A 25,425-nucleotide genomic window follows, 5' to 3' on the forward strand; every position below is an offset into this window, starting at 1 on the left:
GCATGGTGCAAATGCGGTCTTAGAAGAGGCTTCCCCCTGCTCTCTCACAAAAGAGAAAACACCTCTACTAAGCTGCTGCTTGCATCCTCAAAAGGCAAAGGAAGTGTGTCTGTTGCTTTAGAACTTTTGTTTGAACATGCAAATTAATCAATTAAAAAAACCATACAATCAGTCAACTATCATTCTTAAAAGCCTTGCTTTCCAGTGATTTAACACTGAAATTCTGCTAATGTTTATGCAGAAACAAGCCCCGCTTGAGTTCAGCAGGGTTCACTTACTTGAAAGTGCACCCCATGTTACAGACTTCACTGATTACATTTTAACAGATCTCTACATTGCAAAAAAATTCAGAGGAAAAGTTGACATTCCCCAGGAAGTGGGGCTGATTGTAAAACCACTTCAGGAACAGGAGCTCTGTGAGGGAAGCAAGGGGTCTCCTAACAACACTCAGCACACTTAATTAACTCTAGCTCCCAGAATCCTTTGTGGAAAGCCATGACTGTTCAAAGTGGTATCATTGTGCTTTAAATGTACAGTGTGAATGCGGACCAATAAAACTCCAAATATGCCCAGAGAAGAAGGTATTGCTGAACAAGAGAACGCCTACAGGTATTGGGCGTGTGTCTGATGGGGTGGAAATGTGAAAACTCCAGGCCTTTTGTGTGCTCTGCTTTGTTTTGGAAATCTCAACAACGTACAATTGAAAAAGGATAAGGAGGTGGACCAGGCAACACACAAACAAGGGCTTTGACATTTAGAAGATAATAATGAGAATAGCCAGTCCTGATTAAGCCAGAGTGCTTAAGAAACATGACACATTTTCTAGGCCTTTGGAGGTGGCAGTCCGGTGGGGGTTAAGTATAGACTTTCCAACCTCCTTCATGAATCAGCACCAACAAAAATGGAGGCTCCAGGAAAAAAATCTGCTGTTGGTGGTTGCCAAGGGGAGGGAACAGACCTGGAAGATGGTGCTGTGCAGTCTAGCATCTCTCAAAAACTGGGAGGGTGAAGCAGAGAGGGGAGTTTATGATGGGATGGGGGACCTCAAGCCCAGGGGGATGAATGCAGCCCTCCACCCGCCCCATCTGGCCCTCAGAACTCACTCCAGGCCACACCCCTCACTGTCCCCTCCCCTGAGTGTGTTTGCCTGGCTGCAATGTGTCCTTGAACCCTTTTGACTGCCCTGATGGAGGGCAGAAAGGAGTGTGTGTATGTCAATCTCTGTAGAAAACTAGCCTACTGTACAAAGGCAAAATTGTGATTCATTGCTCCGCCCACATTTGCCACTGGCCCTGCCTACCACTGTCATGTGGCCCTCAGAAGGCTGCCCAGAAGGAAATCTGGCCCTCAGGCTGAAAGGACTTCTTCAGTCCAGCTTCTTGAGAACAAGCCAATAGGGGGAAGGGCTGGGGGAAAGTTGTGAACAAGGCAGTGGTAAGTGAATCCAAAATTTGGGAAGGAAAGGAACGACCAGGGGGCATTTATATACCTGACAAAAAATCAGCATCTTCCAGATTTTGCAGCCCTTCCGGTAGATGTTCAGCTTCTTCTCAATTTCCTCTATGGAAGAAAGGGAAGGGGCAGGTGGGGGGGCAGGGAGGGAAGAGAAGGGTATATAAGACATGTACAGCATGCAGGCAAAGGCTTTGACCAAGGTGCAGATATCACCATCGTGGTGGAATCAAAGGGCTGGTCCATAAGAACTTAATGGCAGTCCTACTGGATCAGGCCAATGACCCATCTAGTCCAGCATCCTGTTCCCACAGCGGCCAACCAGATTCCCCATTGGGAAGCCCAAAAGCAGGACCTGACCACAAGAGCAGAATTCTACCCTCCTGTGAGTTCCAGCAACAGGTATTCTGAATAATTGCTGCCTCTGGCAAAGCAAAGCCATCATGGCTAATGGCCACTGATAGCCTTCTTCTCCATGAATCTGTCCAGTTCTCTTTTAAATACATCACTGCTTCCGGTGGGAGTGAGTTCCATAGTTTAACTATGTGCTGTGTGAAGTAAAGCATTTTCTGTGGTGCATTTAAATGTTTTTCCGTCAGCAGGTCTGGAGGGGAGGTTAAAGAAATGTCAGCATAAATACCCCTGCAAATCTGTAGAGGTAAAATTGATAACTTGAGTTCTTATGCAGGGTTCTTTTTATCATGATATACCGTATTTTTCGCCCCATAGGGCGCACTTTTTCCCCTCCAAAAATGAAGGGGAAATGTGTGTGCGTCCTATGGGGCGAATGCAGGCTTTCGCTGAAGCCTGGAGAGCAAGAGGCATTGGTGCGCACCGACCCCTCTCGTCCCCCTCCAGAGGGCTCCCCGTGCTTCGGGTGGGTGTCCGCAAGCCTTGCACGCCTGGCGGGAGGTCCCGCCAGGCGCGTGAGGCTTGGGGCGGCAGCCTGCAGCCCAAAGCACGGGGGCCCTCTGGAGGGCGCCCCGTGCTTCGGGCGGGTGTGCGCAAGGCTTGGGGCGGCAGCCGTGGCTGGGGGGGGGGAAATATATTTTTTTTATTCATTTCCCCCCCAAAAAATGAGGTGCGTCCTATGGGGCGGTGCGCCCTATAGGACGAAAAATACGGTACCTAAGATTTTTTACCGAACTCTTTTTACAGAAATTGCCAGGATGATCAGATGCATCTTATGCTTCCAGATCAGAACATATGCATTCACCTCTTCGAGGGTGGCTAATGTTCTCCTGCATGTAAAATTTGCCAGGAATTAATTTTAACAAACTTATAATTTCATATTTTTTTTGCACCCAGCATTTTATAACACAATGCATTTACTAGTAATTTGACTGCTATGGTTTTCTATTTTGCTTTGCATTACTTTATATATGCACATAAAAAGTTTCTTTCTGAATACAGTGGTACCTCTGGTTACAAACTTAATTCGTTCCAGAGGTCTGTTCTTAAGCTGCAACCGTTCTTATCCTGAGGCGTGCTTTTGCTAATGGGGCTTCCCGTTGTGCATGCGCCTCTGGCGTGCGATTTCTGTTCACATCCTGAGGCAAAGTTCGCAACCAGGAACAGCTACTTCCGGGTTAGCGGAGCTCGTATCCTGAAGCATTTGTAACCAGAAGCATTCGTAACCAGAGGTACCACTGTATTGGTCATTGGCCACAACAGAGAAGTTGGTTGATTGTCTACTCCTCTTTTAAAACCCTCTGTGCTGACTGAGGCTGAAGGGGATTGCAGTCCATCAGGCCTAAGAAGATTAGAAGGAGGCCAGCAAAAGGCACCCCAGCCCTTCCTTCCCCTTTTCTCTAGAGATGAGCTTCCTTTGGAGCCAGTGCGGTGTGAAGAAACCTTTGTCTTGCATTCAGAACTCACAGTGAAGCAAAGGTTCTAGCCATTTGTCTCAGGGCACAATGTCACCCACCCACCCACCCACCCACCAGTCCCAGTCCCGTTCAATTCAGCTTAATTACCAAACACTCACGTACCCAAAATATCATCAAAGGTGGCATGCTCGTGATCCTGGAAGCAAACAAACAGAGAGGCATTGCTTTTTTATTTTAAAAACACACCACATTTCAATCCATCAGAAAGGCACAAAGCGCATTGTGCTAGGCAGAAAAAAAGTGATACTAACTTTTTAAATGAGTTGGAACATAAGAAGGGGCCTGCTGGATCAGGCCAATGGCCCGTCTGGTGCAGCATTCTGATCCCACAGTGGCTAACCAGAAACCCATAAGTAGGACCTGAGCACAGGAGTGCTCTCCCGTCCCGATTTCCAGCAACTAGTATTCAGAAGCACTTGTAGTTAGCAGCCATTGATGGCATTTTCTTCCATGAATTTATCCAATCCTCTTTTAAAACCATCCAAGTGGCTAGTCAGATGAGTGGGATACAAATAATAAAATTACTACTACTACTACTACTATTATTATTTAAGCTACCTCTGGTATAGAGCCAAAAAAGAGTTGAATTTTGAGCATGCCCTGCTATTATTATTATTATTATTATTATTATTATTATTATTATTATTATTATTATTATATTTGCTCGTGCTATGCTGTAACATGCCACTGATGGAATATTATTTATTTATTAATAACAGCACAGACTCTTCTTTACAGCTAACGTTTCCAACCTCTGTCACATGGGAATAATCCAGGAAGAGAAGGAAAACAACCACTGTACTGGCCAAGTTCTCCCATAAACTATCAGTCAATGCCCACGTTTAATGTGATCTTCCACCAATCTTCTGCCTACAATTTATTTATGGATTTGAGATACTTCTATCCCACTCTCCAACCAAAATAGAACTCAGAAACAGCCAACAGCATGGAGATTCAAATAACATAGAACAGCGTGATAAAATGTTATAATAATAGAATCAGCATAGAATGCAGATTATTGGTTTAGCTTTACCGGGAATCTCCCTAAAAGAGATATATTTTATTTTTATTTTTATTTTTATTATTATTATTATTATTATTATTATTATTATTATTATTATTATTATTATTATTATTAGATGGATTTATAACCTGCCTTTCTCCCAAGTTGGAATTCAACGCAGCTTACAACATTTAAACGCAACATTATAAAATGCAAAGCGACACAACCAAACTAATTGAAAACAATGTTAAAATGCATCAGAACACATTTGGAACCAGCAATTTGTCATGGTTTGCCCTGACAGCAGCCCAGTGATCAGCACTGCCTGCTCCTTAGGTTCCAAAGACCTTTCTGACCAGACTAACCTCCCTTGGGAGGGAATTCCTCAATATACGCTTTCTGGCACTTGGCGAAGTGATGCCACTTCAGAAAATTACTAAGATGGAATGGACCGTTGAGGTCTTGTGCTATGACTTACATAGAGGATGGGGATAATGGACTGGTCATCCCGGCGGATGATCGTCGGAACATACTCAGCTTTGGGCACCTTGGAGGAAATGAGCTGGAAAAATTGAAGGAGAAAGAAAGAAGGAGAGACAATTAAAATGGGCACAGAAGGGAGGTAGGGAGTGCCAGGGGCAAGTGGATAAGGGCCACATCCCATATATGGAGGCCTGAACTGGTTAATTCTTTATTCTACAGGACAACCCCACAACCACTCCTCATACCCCTCATTGGCCCTGCTTCACTGTTTCCTTGAATAAGGCTTTTGCCTAGTTGAGATCATGCCTCCTGCCTGCCTGGAGGACACAGAGGGGTGAGCATCTCTGAGTGTGTCTAGCAAAAATGATTTTTTTTCCTCCATTGCTCTGCCCACTTTTGCCTCTTGGACTGCTGGCATGTGTACCCCCAAGGTTTTCCTGTGATGGGATGTGGCCCTTGTACTGATAAGCGTTCCCCACTTCTGCCCTTGGCAGCTGCCCGTACTGCTTTTTGGGTATTGCTCACCATGATCTTGGGTGGGATGAAGTCTTCCCCGCTGCAGGCTGCAGCCTCAAGCTCTTTCTCTGCCTCCCAGTTCAAGTCAACGCCCTTGTCAAGTGCACAGCAAGAATCCTGGAGCTCATGGCCTGTGAGATACAGAGGGAGAAGCATTGCAGAGGGGTCCTTATGCACATGAACACACACATACAATGTTCTAAAGTGTCCTGGTTAAGAAGGGGCCCACATGCACATTGGCCTCCTTCCTCACATGATCAGACCAGCAATTAAGAGGCCCCAACAGATGATCAGAGATGAAGCCCGGAAGATGCCTGCCGTCGAAACTGAAAAAAGGGGAGACCAAAACATCACAGGCTGGTTGCTGCCTTTAGGATGCAGATTCTGAAAGAGTTATGTTGGCTGAGCATTCCCCTTTGAACCCAATTCAAGGATGCTTATCTTCCTGTCTTACTTAGTTTGCGTCTTTGCCACATTGCCTAATACCAAGGACTTCCTAGGGGGCTTACAGCAGGGTTAATCTTTAGAGAGGGCTCCTCAGAAGCATGTGGAATGACGGCATGGGTGAGAGCTTTCTCTGTGGAAGCTCCCTTGTGGTGGAACTCCCTCCCCATACAGAGGTGTCCATCATCTTGGACTTGACCGGTTGACACCGACACATGAATAGACCTTTTCAGTGGTGGTTTCCCCTTTGTGGAATGTCCTCCCTTAGAGAGGGGCATCTGTCTCCAGCATTATTAACTTCCAGGAATGATCTGAAACATTCCTGTCTACACAGGTGTTTGGTGGCTGAAGAATACTGTTTCTGGTATCTTCAAGATCACTGGATGGAAGTATGTTTTTAATTCTATTTGCTTCTAGAATGTTTTAGGTGTAATTGTCTTTAGAATGCTTTAATCAGAATGTGTTTTGTTTTGCTTTGTTTTCATCTTTAAATCTGTTTGCTGCCCTGGGGTTCTGGGCAGGATATAAATTTATTAAGTAATAAAAGTATTATAACCTTTGTCACAGAGCTTTCACTATTTGCTGAAGATGAAACTCTTCGCTCTGGTCTTTGACAACTAAGATTCCTTTGCTTTGAGGAACCCATAATCTTGAGTTGAATTCATACTGTTCTGTTCCAGTTGGAATGTTTCAAACTTCTTTAAAATCTTTAACTCTTTTGATCTGTTTTTATACCTATATATTAAAATTGCAAGCCACTCTAGGAGCATAGGATGAAAGGCAGGTAAGAAATCTTATAAATGAATAAAGTGGTGATACCACAGAGGTTCATTGGTGGAATGGTCTCCCCTTGTCACTCTGACTGGCACTGCTATCATCACAATGATAGCTAGTGTGATGTAGTGGTTAGAGTTTCAGACTAAGACCTGGGATACCAGGGTTCGAATCCCACACTCAAGCATGAAGCTCACTAGGTGACCCTGGGCCAGCTCACCTACCTTGTAGGGTACTTGTGGAAATTAATTGAGGAGTGGAAGAACCACTTGAGCATCTAAAAAGGTTTTATTGTACTGCCATTGATACTGTACTTAGCTGTCTCTATTTACTCTGATGCAAAGTTTTGCGGTATTATAATTTTATTGTGTGGTTTGCTTATATTATGTGTGATACCTCTTGCTATCTCTATATATCAGGGCTGGGGAGCCTTTGGAGGACCATGTTGGCCATGATGATGGGAGCTGATGGCACGCAAAGCCCAACAACCTCTGCGTGCCATCAGCTCCCGTCATCATGGCCAACACTGAATGGGAGGATGATGGGAGTTGTTGATGAACTACCAATTCCCGGCTTAGGCGCATCTGAATGATGTGTGATTGCACATCATGGCACCAAACCTGAAAGTAGCCCCAAAGCACCATAAAGATGTCATGAAAAGGGGTGGAGTGGAGTCAGAATGGGTTGATGTGCGCTCTGTAGCCCCAGCGCAAAATGAGGATTGTCTGTACAACTGTACAATCAAAGGTTCCCCAGATGGAGGATGGGTTAATAAATAAAAAACAAATAACAAGAGGCAAGGCTGCATGTTTTTGGTGTCCTATCTAGCTCCAGCCTCTTTTCAGCTCTCAGGTGGGAAGAAAATGCAAGCAGGCTGTGCAGGTAACCTTGGCCTCATAGAAACAGTCTGTTCCATTGGGCCGTCTAGCTCATTACTGTTTACACCAACTGGCAGCTGCTTTCCAGGATTTCCTTTCAGGGGACACTACAAGTCCTAATAATAACAGTAACAATAACAACAACAATCATAATAATTTTATTATTTATACCTTGCCCATCTGGCTGCGTTTCCCCAGCCACTCTGGGCAGTTCCCAACAGAATATTAAAAGCACAACAAAACATCAACTATTAAAAAACTTCCCTAAACAGGGCTGCCTTCAGATGTCTTCTAAAAGTCAGATAGGTGTTTATTTCCTTGACATCTAATGGGAGGGCATTCCACAGGGCGGGCGCCACTACCGAGAAGGCCATCTGCCGGGTTCCCTACCTGGAGATGCCAGAGATTGAACCAGGTACCTCAGCCCCTGAGCTACAGCCCTTACCAAATAAGAGCATAGCTGCCTGCCTTACAACACATCAGACCATTGGTCTGCCTACGTAGCTCAATATTCTCTACACTGATTGGCAGTGGCTATCCAGGATTAGAGGAAGAATGTGTGTATCAACCCAACCTAGAGTTGCTGGGGGCCTTTGGACCTTCTGAATGCAAAGTAGACACACTGTCACTGAATCATTATTCTTCAGTTCTCATGATTCTGAATAGGAGGAGCTGGGGCCTGAACCTGGGACCTTTGACCTGTCCCCAAGCAGAACCCGCTTACAAGGAAGCTCAGTGAGACAGACACTCTCTCACCTCCATTCTAGCTGTTGTGAGAGGCCGCCCTCTGCAACTCACACACAGACCAGCAAATTTAAACACCCTAAGACAGCAGCATCACAGCTTAATCCCCACAGTAAATCAGACAGAACAGGATTCTGGGGAAACCTAAGGGTTAGTTGGAATTGTTCACACGGATGGCCCAGTGACTAAGCCCATGCCAAACCAGTTTGACTTTGGGTTTTGGAAGGTAGGGAACGAGAGGGGAGGTTCATCGAGGACACAACAAAGGAACGTACTTTCTCGGGAATCATTGAGGTTTTCGGGCTTAATGGGAGTGGGGTCGCTCCAGGACCGGCTGAAGCTCCTCTCTCGGCGCTCGGCAAAGGCTAAAAAAATTAAATAATGGCAATAAGGGACTAAATTATCACAGCTTTCTATACGACCAGCCAAAAGAAAAACCACCACACCGCCCTGGCTCACAATCTCATGCTCTTTAGGCACACTCTGTAACAGCTAGTGCAGGTGAACGAGAAAAAAAGGAAGGCTACATTCATGGATCGGTCTGGATGAGAAAGCGAGGCACGGGGGGGGGGGGTGAAGCAAGGCAAGAGCAGCTCTCTGGGGCAGGGAACTTCTATGGCCCTCCAGGTTTTGCTAAGCTAGCAACTCCCAACACCCTTGACTGTTGAGCCCTGCTGCCTTGCAGGGAGTTGTGAGTCCAACAGCATTTGGAAGGCCACAGATTCCCCTCTGCTTCCCCAGTCTAGGAGATCTAGGGCTCCAGGACGTGATTCAACACAGCACACCCTGCACCACCACCATCCCCTCACTCACTCTGCGCCTTCATGCGGCGGCTCCCCACCATCCGCAGATGCTTCCTGAAGTTTCTGGAAGAAGCAGAACAAAGAGAAGGTGGTCAATACTGAGGAGCCAAGAAGACTGTGATGTGGGCCATTTCCCAGAAGGTATCATGGTGGTAAATACATCAAGCTGTATATAGAAAGAGATTTGGAGGTGTTTTTTTTTGTGTGTGGAGTAGAGATCAGCCACAGAAAAAAAGCAAGGAATCTTTGGACTAAACAGCTCCCTGAATATCTTATTAACTTCCTATTGACGTAGCTAGATCAACCATAGCTGGAGGCTGGAATACATCTTCTAGTGTTTTAATTGCATATTGGCAGAAGCATGTTTGGCGTTATGCGCTCATGGAAAGATTGATGCATGATAAACGGAATGCAAGAGAGCAAACTTACATCGAGGACATGTTCACACCACACATCTTAAGTACTAAGATACCACTTTAAACAGTCATGGTTTCCCTCGAAACAATTCTGGGAGCTGTACTTTGTTAAGGGTGCTGAGAGTTGTTAGAAGACCCCAGTTTCCCTTTCAGAGCTACAATTCTCACAGTGGTTTAACAGTCAATACCTCTTTCTAGTGAGCTCCATGAGGGGGGAAGAGAGATTTCCTAACAACTCTCAGCACCCATAGCAAACTACAGCTCCCAGAATTCATTGAGAGAAGTCATAAGGGACCCCTGACCATTAGGTCCAGTCGTGACCGACTCTGGGGTTGCAGCGCTCATCTCACTTTATTGGCCGAGGGAGCCGGCGTACAGCTTCCGGGTCACATGGCCAGCATGACTAAGCCGCTTCTGGAGAAACCAGAGCAGCGCACGGAAACTCCGTTTACCTTCCCACCATAGCAGTACCTATTTATCTACTTGCACTTTGACGCGCTTTCGAACTGCTAGGTTGGCAGGAGCTGGGACCGAGCAATGGGAGCTCACCCTGTCGCAGGGATTCGAACCGCTGACCTTCTGATCAGCAAGTCCTAGGCTCTGTGGTTTAACCCACAGCGCCACCCGCATCCCGGGAGAAGTCATAGTAGCTTTTAAATGTGTGGTGTGAATGTGGCCCTAATCAATTTGACGCAATACAGTTTCTGTTCCTAACTTTTGTAAATACTTCTCTTGAGAATTCATGTTCTCAGTGACCCATGCAGAGTTTGGAAGGGGTGATATCAGATAGCTGTTTTACTCATTGTTTATCTGATTTCAACATTTATCACCTTCTTTCCAAGTATATACTGTAGCAATGACACAGAAGGAATTGGTAGCCATTTTGTTATTGCTGTTTTTTAGGGGGCCGCAATTTGCAAAACAGAACCATTATTTTAAAAATAAAATAAAAGTATGTCTACACCACTTTTGGAGCTGCTCAGGATCCTGAACAAATGCTCATCAAAACACAAACAAATAACATCTGGAGCAGCAACTGTTCATGAGAACATGTGAGCTAACATCTTGGGAGCAAAATCTGCATGTATCTTCCAGGGATGTCAAGTGGTGGTAAGTTGAAAGTGCACCATTTGGCCACAACTTGCTCCAGCATGCTTACATTCACAGTTGCCACTTGGGGGTTGCCATTGCTACATCTGTCTTTAGGAATCCAGTGCAGAAGTGTTTGCTAAGTAAGGGGAAACCTGCTCTGAATTCCATTGCTGGCAGAACACTGTTCCACAATTATAATTTTTGGGATGATTCTTAATGCTTATTCCATGCAAATGCCAAGGTTGAAATTTGAAAAGGAATAACAATAATGCAGGAGAGAAGGGTTTCTGAGCCCTTAACCCAAGTGGGGCTTTTCTACTGAAAATTATTCCCTGTAAGATGCTTTATGCCTTACTGGCGGAAGGATTTGGAGCTCTTGTCCAAAGAAAGAAGAGTGCATGGCCTTTCATGTGGCTCTGAAATGCCCTCCCCAAACCATCATGGTTACTCTTTGGATCATTTTCCACAAAACTGAATGCACTTTAAGAGTGAAACAGACTCCCTTGGAAAGTGGTGTGGACTCTCCTTCCTTGGAGGTTTCTAAGCAGACATTGGATGGCCATCTGTCATGAATGCTTTAGCTGAGATTCCTGCAATGCAGTGGGTTGGACGATGACTCTCGGGGGTCCCTTCCAACTACAGTTCTATGATCTATGATTCAATCCCTCTTCCTAGGGGACTCTGGGTATTGTAGTCCTCTCCTAAGAAGTCTCAGCAGCTTTTCACAAATGGCAGTTCTTAAGGTTATTTGGGGAAGCCATGAGTGTTATGACAATACTACTTTAAATGAGTGTTGTGATTCTGGCTCAGTAATGGCATAAAGAAGCCCAGAGATGTAATTTTAGCTTGCAGGGAGAGGATGCTCACCTCAGGCAGGAGATTTGGGAGTACCACTGAAGGGTAGCCAACTGTAAATTATTTGAATGTACAAGTCGGGTCTGCAGCAAAAAAGCTTGCAGTTTACCCTTACAGCCAAACAGAGGTGTGCTCTCGTTTAGGTTCCAGCCAGTCAGACATACCCTTCTCCAATACTATAAACCAGAGTTTCCAAACTGTGATTTATGGACCAAGAGTGGTCCGTGAGCTTCATTCAGGTGGTCAGCGGCACGTCTGTGAAAATAAAATTTTAAAAATCATATAGCATACATGCCATGCACTTAAAGCACATGGCTTCTCCCAAAGAATCCTGGGTGCTGTAGTTCAACCCTCACAGAGCGACAAGCCCCCCAGCACCCTTAACAAACTCCAGGTCCCAGAATTCTTTGGGGGAAAGGCATATGCTTTAAATGTACGGTGTGTATGCAACCTAATGGATTTGCTGACACCCTAAGCAATCTTCAAGTGGTCTGTGAGGGGGAAAGTTTGGGAACACAGCTATAAGCAGCTGAAGAAGGTTGTTCTCCCCCCACCCCATCCCCATTTTATGCACACCCACCTCACTCCCAACACACAACTTTCAACGGATGCCAATCATGTGTTTTGTTTGTCGATTTATTTTTTAGATTTATATCTCATCCTTCCTCCCAAAAGAACCCCCTCTTTTTTTACCCTCTTAGGTTTTTTAAAAAAGTTTCTTGTAATTGCAGAGGGGTAAATGCATTCCCTTGAGAATGCTGATACGTAACTCCTTGTTTCTAGTGGGCCCCGATTCAAATTTCTGCCGGCCCTACCGAACAAAGTTCGCTATTACAGGGAGTAATTATTAGGTTGTTACCACCTTGGGAAGAAAGAGAAGAGGATTTGGATTTTCTCTCTCAGGGACTAATATGCCCATAAGGGATATGACCTAGAAAAAGAAATTTGAAGTCCGTCATGGGAGTACATCTCCTGTGGCATTTACCACAGCTTCAAAAATGCAGGGTCTTCTTCAAAGTCCAGAGAGAGAAGGAAGAATTTTCATAGCCTGCACCGTAATTGAGACTGAAATGAACACACTATGGATTGTGGGTAGGGGGAGAAAGAATATATTTTTGGCACCGCAATCAGAGTTGGCCCTATTTGTCACACACTGCCAGGCACTTGCCCCCAACAGCATTTTTAAAAACACTAAGGGTAAAGCACCATTTTGAATTTTCTGCTTTGTGCATCAAAGTAGTTTGCATGGGCGTAGCCAGGATTTATGTTGAGGCGGGGTGTGTGCTGAACCTCAGTTAAGTATTTTTATTGATTTACTTGATTTGGTGGGAGCAACTTCCCCCAACTTCCCCTTGGCTACGCCCATGGTGCCTTGGGCTGTACCCAATAGCGCATTGCTACTGTGGGCATGGCATCCCAGAATCCTCAGAAAACAAGACACATAAATATAAATTGTTCATGAAATAAACAAAATCAAAATAAATCAGGCACAAAAGTTACCTGTTATCAGGCATTAGAAATGTGGAACTCTACCAGACAGAGGAGGCTATTGCCCACTGGGACCAGAAGGGTGGAAGGCAGGAAGTCTAACAGTAGATGGCGCCAGACCAATGGCAGGCAGAGCCATTACTTCTGATGTCCCCCCAATCCTCCCACATTTTACTCCCTACAAGGTCAACACCGGGACTACAGAGGAGGACTCTGAGAGGCAGAGCTTACAACCAGGACTGGTTGGAAGTAAGAAGGCAGGCAGGAGGGAGTTGGTTGGAGATAGACTGACGTTGGCGGTGCAGTGTCCCCTTTGCCCAAATGAACCAGCCTCCACTGCTACCAAGTAAATCTGTATAAATGTAGGGCAAAAATCTATTCATGGCCAGTTTATTTTCAAAGAGCCTCTGAAAATCCAAAATAGGAAACATCTATGAAGTTATTTTCTACGGAATGCTGAACAGAATTAACAGGCATTTCTCCAAAGGTAGTAGAGGCACATCCATATCTTTGAGCCCCAGATCCAGGGGCTCCAACAGGGGGCCAACTGGTGCTTTCACACCCCACCATTGCAAACAGGTGGACCTTCTGTTTGACCCAGCAAGGCATGTATAATTAAGAGCTGGTTTTCCTTCTGGAAGGAGAAACAATAATTTTGCCTTTGCTTGTTAGCAAACAACCACAGATCTCCAAACTCAGAACGGGCCCAACAGCTTAGAGCTAAAATTAAAGTGGGCAAATATTCTTGGACAAACCATGCTTAGAATTTCCATTTTCATAGAACTCGGAAGGACATCTTGAAGGCCACGTAATCCAAATACAAATCCATTGCTCAAACCAGAATCTAAAATGAAGGGGGCCAACAATACGATGCCCATAGCACCCTGGATGTCTTCTCTTGACACCCACTAAGTCTCTGAGTGTCGTACACACATATTAATTGGACTCTTGGTGATGTGGTAGTGGGGCTGGTTAGCATTTTCTTCCTTCAAAAGTACATAGAGCTGAATGAGGAAGATGAAAGAGCAACAGTCCAGAAATTGTAGCTAATGTAAATTGCAGCCATGAAAATCTACATTCACAACATAGATTTTATACCGGTATGATACCAATTTAAATAGTCATGACTTCCCCCAAAAGAATTCTGGGGATGGAGTAAATATATGAAATATTTGAAAAGTAATTGTGATGAACAGATTACGCTAGGTGGTTTACTTGAAATATTACAAGAAATACTACGAAAAGAATTATTAGTTAAGGATAATTAAATGTAATTGTGTAACATCTGATTTATTGTGTAACATCTGATTTATATCAGTGTTGTTTTTAGGCACCAGCTGAAAACCTGCCTTTTCCATCAGGTTTTTCAAAATGGATTGCGGTAGACTTACAGATGGCCCTATTTTGATGTATTGTTGATTTTAAATATTTTTATTTCTTTTTCCATTCCCCCACAAATTTTATTTTAAAACCAAGAGCGTAAAAAGAAACCTAGTCTAGCACTTCTTTGGCCTTGGCAAATTCTGCTCTTATTTCTTTGATAATCTTTATTATTATTATTTTTAAAAATGTACCGTATTTATTGCTGTAACCCACACCCTGGCCTTTAAGGCAGATGGGTGAGACAGGAGATTTTAAAACAGATTTAGATTTCAAAAGAGACTGTATGTACAACGCCAAATGGCAAAGCAAATCATTGAATGGTGCAGTTATGTGAAAAAGCTGCATTTTGGCTCTAAAACAAACTGAACAGAGTGAGTGAGGAGGGGGGTAGGGGTGGCATTGAATTCACCCCAGCTGACCAGTCAACCAGCCAGCCAGCCACAAACACAGCCCAGGCTCTATTCTGCCCTCCCATGAAGTTGGATAAAAGTTCCTCCAGTCAATTAATCACTCTATAATAGTGCAGAAATTCTTTCACTATATACAAGGAGTGAGTGGGTGGGAGTATTTAGCAACCCAAGCACAAAGAATGGATTTCAGTCACAGAAAGGATTCCGTGTGTGTTTGTATGAAAGAGAACAGAACCTCATCTTCCAAGATCACACAAAGCCCAACCACTGACTCCATCCACACTAGGCCTGGTTGCCATGGAGACACTCACAGGCCCATTGCTGGACCCAGCAGGAGGCACGGAACACACACATTAGGCCAGGGGTGGGGCCCTCAGACCAATGGGGAGCTATGAGCTGCCACCAAAGCCCTCAAGGCAAGGCAATGTCCCACCATGGACAAAAACAGGGCACGACGCAATGACCTAGAGGACATGGTGCGGGGGGAGGCTTTCTATGTCTCTTTTCCTCTCCACTCATCCACCCTCCATAGAGAGGAGGGTGTTGCACCTTCCCCCTAAAAATCTCCCCTCCATTGACAGAGCCACAAACATTTAATCTCTCTCCCCACCCCCACCCCTAGTGTTCTTTAACACTGTAGTGTAAGGCAGCCATACGGGAAGCCATTTCTGCCGCAGACTACAGAAACTGGGCAAGGGGGCATCACTGCAATCAAAGCACTACCCTTGGCCTCTCAAAATGCCCCAAAGAATGAAAAAATGAAAGCTACACCCCCCCACTTCACTAGTAGCTTGTTTCCCTTCCTGTGACGATGGTGTCTTTTGGCACAGGATCCTGTCCTCATGTGGAGTAGTAGCATGAAGAGCTTTCCTCCCCTGCCCCACAAGTTCTCAAGAGAATAAGCCACCACCACACCCAGTTCCTCAGCCAGCCTCAAGCAAGGCCCCCCCTAATCTTGCTGCAGCAAAAAGCCACTGTTTGATTACCAAAGAAAGCAGCTTGAAATGAGTCCCTCGCCCTGCCAGACTGGGCACCACATCAAGAGACCAAAATTTGCTGGCACCAAGCTTCTCCTTCTGAGCCAAGGAGAGTGAGCAGGCCAGCCTAGCACCAAAGGGGGTGGGAAAAAAGCATTTATTCCCCTTGAACATGCAACAATTTCTAAGCAAAAGGATCAGGGATGGAGGAGAGGGGGGTTGCTTAGGACTGCAGCGCAGGATCTTGCCAAGACGAGGCGGCAGGAAAGACCAGGCCATCCTGGGAAACTGGCGGCATCAACCCAAGATGGGAACCACATTCAACCGCCTGCAAGGTCTGCCCTTGCGAAGCTCCAGGAGAGGGTGCCAGACGGCAGACGAACCTGCTGGAAAAAAGCCCCACGCAGCAACATGCACTCAGCCACCTTCTCCCGCAACCAGAAAAACAAAGCAGGGAGATTCGCATCTCAGGTTGGCTCAAGTCCAGAGTACAACCACTTCGCTGGGAGGCGTCCCAACTTTTCCAAGATGGAACTGTAAAACACAACAGCCTTCTTAACAGGACATCTCTTGCAAAGGTTGACTCCCTCCAACTTTTCCTTCTTCTTCACCATTTCCCCACTTCACCCAGCAAAAGCAAACTTGGCAAAGCCTAGGAGTATATGTGGTTCCCCTCCTTTTAGAGAAGGGCTGGAGATCACAAGTGTGAACTGGAACATCCCCCTCTCCAAATCTTACCTCAGCCACAGTAAGTCTCATGCTCACTCAGCCCCAGTCTTCCAGTCTGCAGGACTGGGAGGTAAAATAACAACTATCTGCCTTAGTAGGTTATTGTAACAATTGTGGAGTTAATGTATGCAAAGGACTTTGAACACTACCCTAACACAAAACATTTAGCCCTCTTTGTGTGGGCCTATTTGGGAGGGGTTGCCTTCCCTCTTTCAGTGCAAAGTTCTGATTCTAACCTCAGGACTAAGAGCCAAACGTGGCCTTCCAAGCCTTGGGACTCTCCCTAGATAACACCCCTCACTGACCCTGCTCTGTGCCCTCCTTGTGTGTTTATGTGTGGATGGAATGTGTCCTTGAATCAGGGCTGGACCAAGACACTTTGGCACCTGAGGCAAACTACAACATGGTGCCTCCCCACAGCCAGTGAAGAAGAGGTGGGTGAAGATCTACATCAGGAACAAGGGTGGAAGGAGACTAGCAAGGCCTCCAATTTGCCAAGAGGCTGCTATGGGGGGGGGGTGAGGGAGACTGCCAAAGAGGAGGCTGACCTGGCCTCAGAGGAGTGCACTACAGCTATTGTTGCCACCATTGTGGCAACAGGCAATGATTCCTTGGGGGCCAGTTCTGCTGCTCCTGTGGAACCTGCCACAAGAGGCAGTCATCTCATCTTGCCTCGTGGGTGGGCTGGCCCTGCCTTGAATTCTGATCTTGCTTCTTGCTTGCCTGGATGGATGATAGAGAGATGGTGTGAGGCAAAGAGCCTTTGTACTAGGCTCTTGTACAAAGTAAAATTTGCATTTGTTGTCTTGCCTACTTTTGCCTTGGACCTGCTCACCAGTGGAATGTGATCCTTAGGAGGTTTTCCCCAAAGGTAATGTGGCCCTTGGGCTGAAAAAGGTCCCCACCCCGTGTTTAGTTATCTCAATTTGCTGGGAGGACAGAAAATCAGTGACGAGTCCTGCACGATCTAACCGAACCACATTAGTAAATATTTGGCCTTCAAGCTCTTGCCAAGTTTGCTTTCAGAGGGACTGTGCCCTGTTAAGAACAAAGAACCTGCCCAATTGACTGCCATCAGCTTCTTCGGTTCTCTGTACCAGCATCTGAAACATCTCGCTGCCAGCATTTATTTTTTTCAAAAGCAATGCCGATGCCCCTTGCAGGTGGCCCATGCAACAAGGCAAGGATTGAACTCGTGCGAGGAGGAGTCGCCCTCGTACCTCTGGATCAGAGCCGCAGAATCATTCTCCCGCTTCCGCCTCTTCCTCTCCGCGTAGCCCCTGAATGCCCTGGGAAACCAGTTTTAAGGCATTAAAACCAAACTACAACAGCTTCGAAACTGGGAGACGACATTGAGGGGGGACAGCAACAAAGGACAAGGGAGAGCGCAGACTCCCAATCAAGAGGCAAACCTCTTGAGGAAGAGGAAGGAGACGCAAGCCACAAAATGAACTACAAACAAGTTGGGAGAGAGGCTGAAGGAGCAAATAGGGATGTTGAATGTATCATACCCTGTTTTGCACTGGGAGATAGATTAGGAAGAGATGTTGAGTGTATACCATGCACTGCTGTTTTTTTGGGAGGGGCAAAATAGGTCAGGAGGAATGTTGAGTGTATGTCACACACTGAGTTTTTTTGGGGAGGGGGAGGAGAATAGATCAGGAGGTGGCATATCGTAAGAGCCTGGAGAAAAAGGACTATGTCCAGAACGGATAAATTGGCAGCAGCCTAACATTCTGCACTCCCCTATCATGGGCTAACTCCCTCTAGTTATGTTCCCCCTACCATGGAACCCACAATATCAGTAAAGGAAGGTTTTGCACTGCCTACTGTGAGAACAGCATTCAGAGAAGGAACGAGCAATAATTTAATGGTTACCTCCTAACCCCTAGAGGATAAAAGAGAAGAAAGCTTCAGAAATGACACTGAAAAATTGGACCTTAACAATGAAATGTCTGAGGCAGAGGCCTTTCTTGGGGAGGGGGGCCACAAAAATTCAGTTTGCTGAGTATTTTAAGTAAGGCAACTTCTCTCTTGTCATTTGCCATGCCTCAACACCCTGCACCCCCGCTGCCCATTCTTCCCATCCGCATTACAAATAACCTAGAACAGGGAAGAGGAACCTGTGAGCCTCCAGGTGTGGCTTGATGGGAGCTGGGCCAAAGGTTCCCCATCTCCCTAACCAAGAGGTTACAAGGATGCATGGCCAGGGATTCTCTCCATCCCCAGTCTCCTAGAACGGATCACAGGTATAAAAACAAAATCATAAAAAGAACAAAGGAGAAAACAGAGAGGAGGGTTGGATGAATACGCAAGCTGCTAGATGCTTGCTGGCTGGGTTTAAATCTTTGATGATTGAGTCTTCCACTGCTGAGACCCTGGGAACAACATCATATTCAAAGAAAAATAGGTGGAAGGCTGGAAGGCCCTTGTCACCTTTTTGTGCATCCAAATATGGACAAGATACCGGGGAAATGTGGGGGTTTTACCCAAAGATGCCAACAAACATGGGTCAAAATGGGGCTACAAATTTGTGGGGTGGTAGCAGCTGTACTTACGAGATGCTGATGGTCCCACGAAAAGCAGAGGGGAGGCAGAGAGAAAGAGTGAGAGAAAATATATATTAGTGAAGAAATACAAGCTGAACTTTTCTGCAGTAGCAAGGTGGGGTTGGTTGGTGGGTGGGTGTATACATATATTCCTATATACATAAAAATGTAATGTATTGTCATGCTCTGCAGATAGACGGCAGCTCCATGTGTGTGCGTGTGTTTTTAACCTGACACCAAATGATTATCAATAAAAAAACCAAAACATTTTCGAAGTGTGAGCTTCCAAAGCTGTGGCTCCACCAACACTGAGGCAAAGGCTCAGGTCCCTACCATGCCTTCATAAGTTAATAAGATGAGGCAGTTTAAAAGTGTGAATTTAGCACAAAGTCATGCTCATGGGACTCTACTAAAGCTGTAGCTGTGGCCATTTCCAAAGAGTGCAAAAATGTACACATATAAACATGTATGTGGAGATGAAGCCACTGAGAGAAAGAAGGGCAATATATTTCATGCAAAAGAAGCTGTGTTGAGCAAGCATGAAGGGAAGGCTTCCAGTGTTCCTGTTTAATTCAGCCCTGCATTCAGAACCATGAGGACTAGAACCTTGCTCTCTCTCTTAAATGAATTGCAGCAGCAGCAGAGCATATACTTTGCATGCAGAAGATTCCCAGGTTCAATCCCCTGGTAAGGCTAGGAGAGAGGCTCTGCTTCCAAAAGCCTAGGGAGCCGCTGTGGGTTATTGTAGACAATACTGAATGTGATGGATCAGTGGCTTGGCTCAGATAAGGCAGCTTGATGTCTCTGTTATAACAATGCTATGTGAACCCAGAAGAATGGCTGGTTAAGTGAATGAGCATGCAGACATTTTACATGCTCTCCTCCATGCCCAGCCAACCAGTTTTCTAACTTACGCTTGCATAGTTGTTGTAGCTGTTTGAAAAGTGAAGAGGTTCTCTTTGGGAAACCAAGTTCTGATGGGGACATCATCTGCAAGAGAGGTAAGCAGTCACAGCAATGAGCATTCAGTCCTGGGAAAAGAGGGAACACGACTGAAGTTCACTACGCATGGTGTGGACAAAGCATAAAGAGATATGTTTTACCCTCACCAGAGTTATCATGGAATGAAAGGAAGAGCAGATCATCTGATGAAATTAAGTAGGACAGACAAAAGAAAACACTTCAGACAGCAGGAGAACGAAAAGATGGTGATGGACTTCAGCCTCATTAAGCTTTCAAAGCGGATTAGAGAGCTTCATGGAGAAAGACAGATCTATCAATGGTTATTAGCAATGCTGGCTCTGTAGCTTGAGCCCAGGATACCTGAAAGATCTCCCCATATGAACCTGATACTAGCCACAATGGCTTTGTTCTCCTTACACCAAGGGAGCCAGTATTCCTCTGAATACCAGTTCCTTGAGTTCGCAAGTGGGAGAGTGCTATTGGACTCAGCTCCTGTTTGGGGCTTTCCATAATGGGCATCTGGCTACTGTGAGAACAGGATGTTAGATGCCCCACTAACCTATTCTAGCAGCCAGTCTTTCCTTATGTTTTTTATCCTTTGACTACAGAGCTTCAGAATCCAAAATTAATTAAAACTCTGTAACGGGCACTTTGCTATTTGTTCCACCAGTACCCTTCCTTTACTAAGTTACCCGCCACAGAATTTTCATGACTTGTACATTACTTTATCATTTAATAAACAAAACCAGAGAGTTGTCAGCCATCCAACCATAATGCAGATCACAACATCTAACTGGGCGTGGAGCTAAATCCTAGATGGCAGGGCTGGGGAACCTTTTTCAGACCGAGGGCCACATTTCCTTTCCTAGCAAACCTTCTGGGGGCCACATGCCTGCGATGGGTGGAGCAAGAGCCAAAAGTAAGTGGAGCAGCAGTGTAAATGATAAGTGGAACCTCCACTTTCAGAAACTGTCTCACCCTCCAATTGCTAGCTGCAAGGAATAAGAAGAGTTTGGATTTGATATCCTGCTTTATCACTACCCTAAGGAGTCTCAAAGTGGCTAACATTCTCCTTTCCCTTCCTCCCCCACAACAAACACTCTGTGAGGTGAGTGGGGCTGAGAGACTTCAGAGAAGTGTGACTGGCCCAAGGTCACCCCGCAGCTGCATGTGGAGGAGTGGGGAAGCGAACCCGGTTCACCAGATTACGAGTCCACTGCTCTTAACCACTATACCACACTGGCTACAGGAGCTGGGTGTCACCCCACCCACATTTTTTCCAGACTACCCACTGTTGAAGACAAGAGCACAGGCCTTTCATTCGAGCTATATTGGTTTCTTTTATTCCGTTACTAACCTGACACACGGTCAATGCTATACATTCTCTCCAGCTTTTTCCGGCGCCAGCCAGTCTCGCCGGCCTGGTGGTGGTGGTGGTGGTGATGGGGGTGGTGGGGGTGAGGATGCTCTATGTCGAAGGCATGCTGGGAAGGAGCAGCCAGGTGGGTGCAGCCGGGGCACTCCTTGGAGACCTGGCGGCTGCTTGCCCAGCTCCCTTTGCAGTGCCTCCCAATGTTGTGGGAGCTGACCGCATTCTGGAGAGGCTGGCCCTGGGAGCAGTCTTCCTCCTCTTCCTCCTCAGCCTCAGCCCCTTTGATGACCACCAGCTCCATGCTCTCACTCTGGTGCTGGGAGAGCATAGGCCTCTCTCCGGAGATAGTGTAGACCCGTGGTTTGGGCCCCTCGCCTGCCAGCTTCTCGCCACGCTCCTCTGAGAAGCTGCGTTCGAATTTGCCGTCAGAAATGAGGGAAAGGCGGCGCTTGTTCTGGGCTCCCTGGTGCATATCTGGGGAGTCCTCCTGCCCAACGTAGGATTCAGCAAGCAGGTGATCTGGAAGGAAAGGAGCATATGAGAACCTGAGTTACAGATGCCAGCTTTCTTTTTCTCCAGTGTGAAAAGAAATTTGGAGTCCAGGATGTGAAGATGGACAGCTGTTCTGACTTTGAGTTCAGACATTTCCAGCAGGGCATTTCTGATGTTCATAAGATAGTAAAGCCCCATGTCCTGACAATGGAAACATATTCAGCCTTCTGAATCTTCCTTCTGAAATTTCAGATCATATTACCTGCCCACTTTCAAACATATGATCATTATCACCATTATTAAATTTAGTTTGGGAATTTTCCCTCTAGTTTGGAAATTTACATTTTCATAAATGCAGTGCAGAAACTCACGAGGACTAAAACCTTTAATAAATGAAATTAAAGCCAAGTTTCTCAGGCAGCTGAATTCTTAATCCAACACCACACCAACCCTTTCTACACTCCTGCATAATGGCAGCACACACACACCAGCGCTGTATATTACATTGTATAAATTTTAAAAATGCAGGTTTCTTTTTGCATATCCTTCTATAACCGGACACCACAAAGTTTTGCAGCAAGTCATGCAAAAAACAAAAACAAAAACCACCTTTTATTTACTGATCATTTTATTGTTTTATCCTTTTTGTAAATTGCTTTGAGGTTTTGTTTTTGTTTACAATCAAGCAGCTTATAAATTGCATGAAATAAATAAATTAAATTAAATATTTTGAACAATACCACACCCACACAAACAACCTTGACAGGGCTCTTTTGGAAAATGTGCCTCAAGTAGCCTATAAATAATATTAAACATGAGTATAACATAAAAATCAACACATCCTCCTACCTGAACCATTCTGGCCTTCCGGATGGTTCTGAGAGAGATAATCTCCAAAAGCCCTCGCCGCTCTTCAAATTGTCAGGTGTGCAGAAGCACAAAATGGTGGAGAGAAAGAGGAAAAAAGGGGGAAAGAGAGAGAGAGAGTGAGAGTTAGCAAAGCAAACTAGCAAAATCCAGCTCCAAAGTGTTTTGTCACCCTCATAAAAATGAGGGAAATCCCCACCCACAACCCACAAAGAGAAGCCACTCACTCTTTGACTCACACACCTCAAAGCTGCCATTATCCTAATAGTGGAGGAATATACCTGTATGTTGGGTGGCAAAAAAGCAACTTAGAAGTGGGGGATAGGCAGACTGTGGAAACCACACAGGCAGAAAGGTTAAGTTATTCTCCTTCCAGTACCTCTGTTCCAGTGAGAGACTGCTCTCTCTGTCACAACTCACAGCTGCTTTTAGATAAAAATGAACAAACAGCAATGTCAGGAAATCAGACTCGCCTGCTTTCATTTGGATCCAAGAATGCCTTTCTCAACCTTGGGTCTCTAGATGTTGTTGGACTACAACATCCCATCATCCCTGACCCACTGGTCCTGCTAGCTAGGGATTGTGGGAGTTGTAGTCCAACATCGGGGGACTCTTGCATTCTGTATTAATGGGGGGGGGGTAAGTGCAAGATGAGGTTCATTGATGTGATGGGCAAAGCACCTCTGTCAATTGGCTGCGGATCACCCAAAGTGTAAGAGAGAGAGGGGCTGGGAAATGACAAAGAAACTGAGAGAGAGAGACTAGTCCCTAGCCATTCCAAAACTGCAGCCTCTTAGAAAAATGAGTCATCCACTCTGCCGCACAATCACAATTGTGTCATCCAGGACAGTACCCCAAAACCTGTACCAAGAAAATCTAAAGCAGGGGAAGCCAAGAGAGTGCCCTCTGGAAATTGCTGGGCTATGAATACTATTGGCCCCAGCCAGAATGGTCCATGGTCAGGAATGATGGGAGTTGTAGTCCAGTGATATACAGAGGTCAAGCATTCTTATATCACTTTAACATACAGAGAGTCCTGGGAACTGTGGTTTGTTAAGTTGGGCTTGCAACTGTAGAGGTCACCAGTACAGTTTTCAGGATTCTCCATGACTCTTAGCGTGGTACAAAAATGCTATTTATTATATTTACATCCCACCTCAAGGAGCTGGAGTTGGCTACATAGTTCTCCTCCTCCTGATTTTATCCTCACAACAACCCTGTGAGGTAGGTTAGGTGCAGGGTGTGGATGTGGATCAGAGGGATGTCACTTCCAGGCTTCAAACCAAAACAGATAGATCTGGTAAGGGCAATCCAGAGAACCAACTCGATCCTTCCCTGCCACCATCACTGAACGCATCAAGGAGAAGATGCTACCTCTTTGCCACAGCACTGCGCTGAACCATCTACGCTCAAGGGCACTTTTTGTTCTGTCCTTTTCAAGCATGCTTGACTGCAGGAGTGTGCTGCGCCATCTCTCGAAGGACTATGTAGAGGCTCTTTCACAGCCCAGGGGAAGAAAAAGAGAGTCGTTTCCCACTGGAAAATTCCACCACCAGCTAAAAGCTTGCACCTTTTCCAGTCATAACCCAAAGGACGGTGACAGAGATGGAAATCCAGCTGAGGCGGTTGGAGGGCACATCCAGGGTGTCACTATTTTGCAGGTGGGATGCAATCACATACTGGAAAACCCAAGTGCTGCAAATAAAGCGGATTTAGGGCTCTTGCTGAACTAAGATTTAAAGGAGAAATCTGATTCAGTTTGCATTTGAAGGACAACCTACTTAAAGTACGCTTTCCGAAGCCATAAGCATACTGAAGCAAAACCATCCTTCGGAATTTTGTCCTTCTCTTCATTTTGCAATGCGGGTCTCCAGGCAAGTAATGTGCGCAAAACAATGTGAATGTCAGCACTTAGGATTTCAAAATGCTTCCACAGTCTCTACAGACAACATGTAGATGAATCAGATGGACTGGTCCACCACTGATGATAAAGAATAGGAAACCTGTCTTGCACCAGGTCAGGCCATTCTTTCAGGTAGCCCTGTAGTGTCTCCTCTGACTAGCAGCTGATTTTTCACACTCTTTCCTGCCCACAACATTTTAAACTAGTGATGCATTTTTATCTCGGACCTTCTGCAGTTGCATTAGGAAGCAGCATACAGAAAATTCGTCCACCCAGCTCAATACTGCCTACACTGGCTGGCAGCAGCTCCCCAGGAGTCTTTCCCAGTCACGCTGAGGACTTTTTGTATGTAAAGCATGTGCTCTACCAGGAAGCTATGAAAATGAAGAAAGATTCTAGTCCTCATTGTTCTGAATAATGGGATGGATTAGATAGGACTACAGGAAGCTTCCCTGTACAGAGTCAGACCACTCGTCCAATGCACCTGGGCCTTCCACATGTGAGGCAGATATTCTAACCACTGAGCTATAGATGCTTTTTATGAACACAGGTGGCTGCAGAGGTGTACCTAGGAGTTCGCCAGGCATGCAAAATTCACCTATCAGGCATTGGTACCCTCCCACAACACCTGGAGCATCGTCATTCCCCAGCTGCTTTGCCCTTGGAAGGACTCTGCTGAGACCTGCTGCAAGAGTGGGAACAAAGTGGTCCTTGGAGCAGCTTCCAGGCAGAGACCAGTGCATGCCATGAGGAGGCATCTTCCTGTACAAGCAACCTCGGCTGTGTCGCAGATTTGGGGGGGGGGTGAGGTGGGGAGGACGGCAATACAGCTATTTGCCGAAGGCTCAAGGGCCCCTAGGTGGATGCCTTTTACTGTGTAAGACAACTGACCCATATGCCTTGGTAGCAGCTCCCTAGGGTATCTCTCCTAGTCATGAGCATA

The 25,425-nt window shown here is 45.8% G+C and overlaps 1 protein-coding gene across 1 annotated transcript in view; it reads right to left on the reverse strand.

Moving 5' to 3' along the window:
- The window catches only part of NSMF (NMDA receptor synaptonuclear signaling and neuronal migration factor), a 54,922-nt gene that overhangs the window by 12,482 nt on the left and 17,015 nt on the right, over positions 1 to 25,425 (reverse strand). Inside the window, exons 2-10 of the mRNA XM_081180307.1 lie at positions 22,562 to 22,623; positions 21,206 to 21,739; positions 19,800 to 19,875; positions 8,997 to 9,049; positions 8,459 to 8,548; positions 5,353 to 5,474; positions 4,823 to 4,906; positions 3,444 to 3,477; positions 1,490 to 1,560 (exon numbers count right to left, since the gene is read on the reverse strand). Coding sequence (XP_081036433.1) covers positions 1,490 to 1,560; positions 3,444 to 3,477; positions 4,823 to 4,906; positions 5,353 to 5,474; positions 8,459 to 8,548; positions 8,997 to 9,049; positions 19,800 to 19,875; positions 21,206 to 21,739; positions 22,562 to 22,623 — 1,126 coding nt within the window. The remainder of the gene's footprint in view (positions 1 to 1,489; positions 1,561 to 3,443; positions 3,478 to 4,822; positions 4,907 to 5,352; positions 5,475 to 8,458; positions 8,549 to 8,996; positions 9,050 to 19,799; positions 19,876 to 21,205; positions 21,740 to 22,561; positions 22,624 to 25,425) is intronic.

Source organism: Podarcis bocagei (genome assembly GCF_964188305.1).
Source record: "Podarcis bocagei genome assembly, chromosome: Z".
Classification (NCBI taxonomy): domain Eukaryota; kingdom Metazoa; phylum Chordata; class Lepidosauria; order Squamata; family Lacertidae; genus Podarcis; species Podarcis bocagei.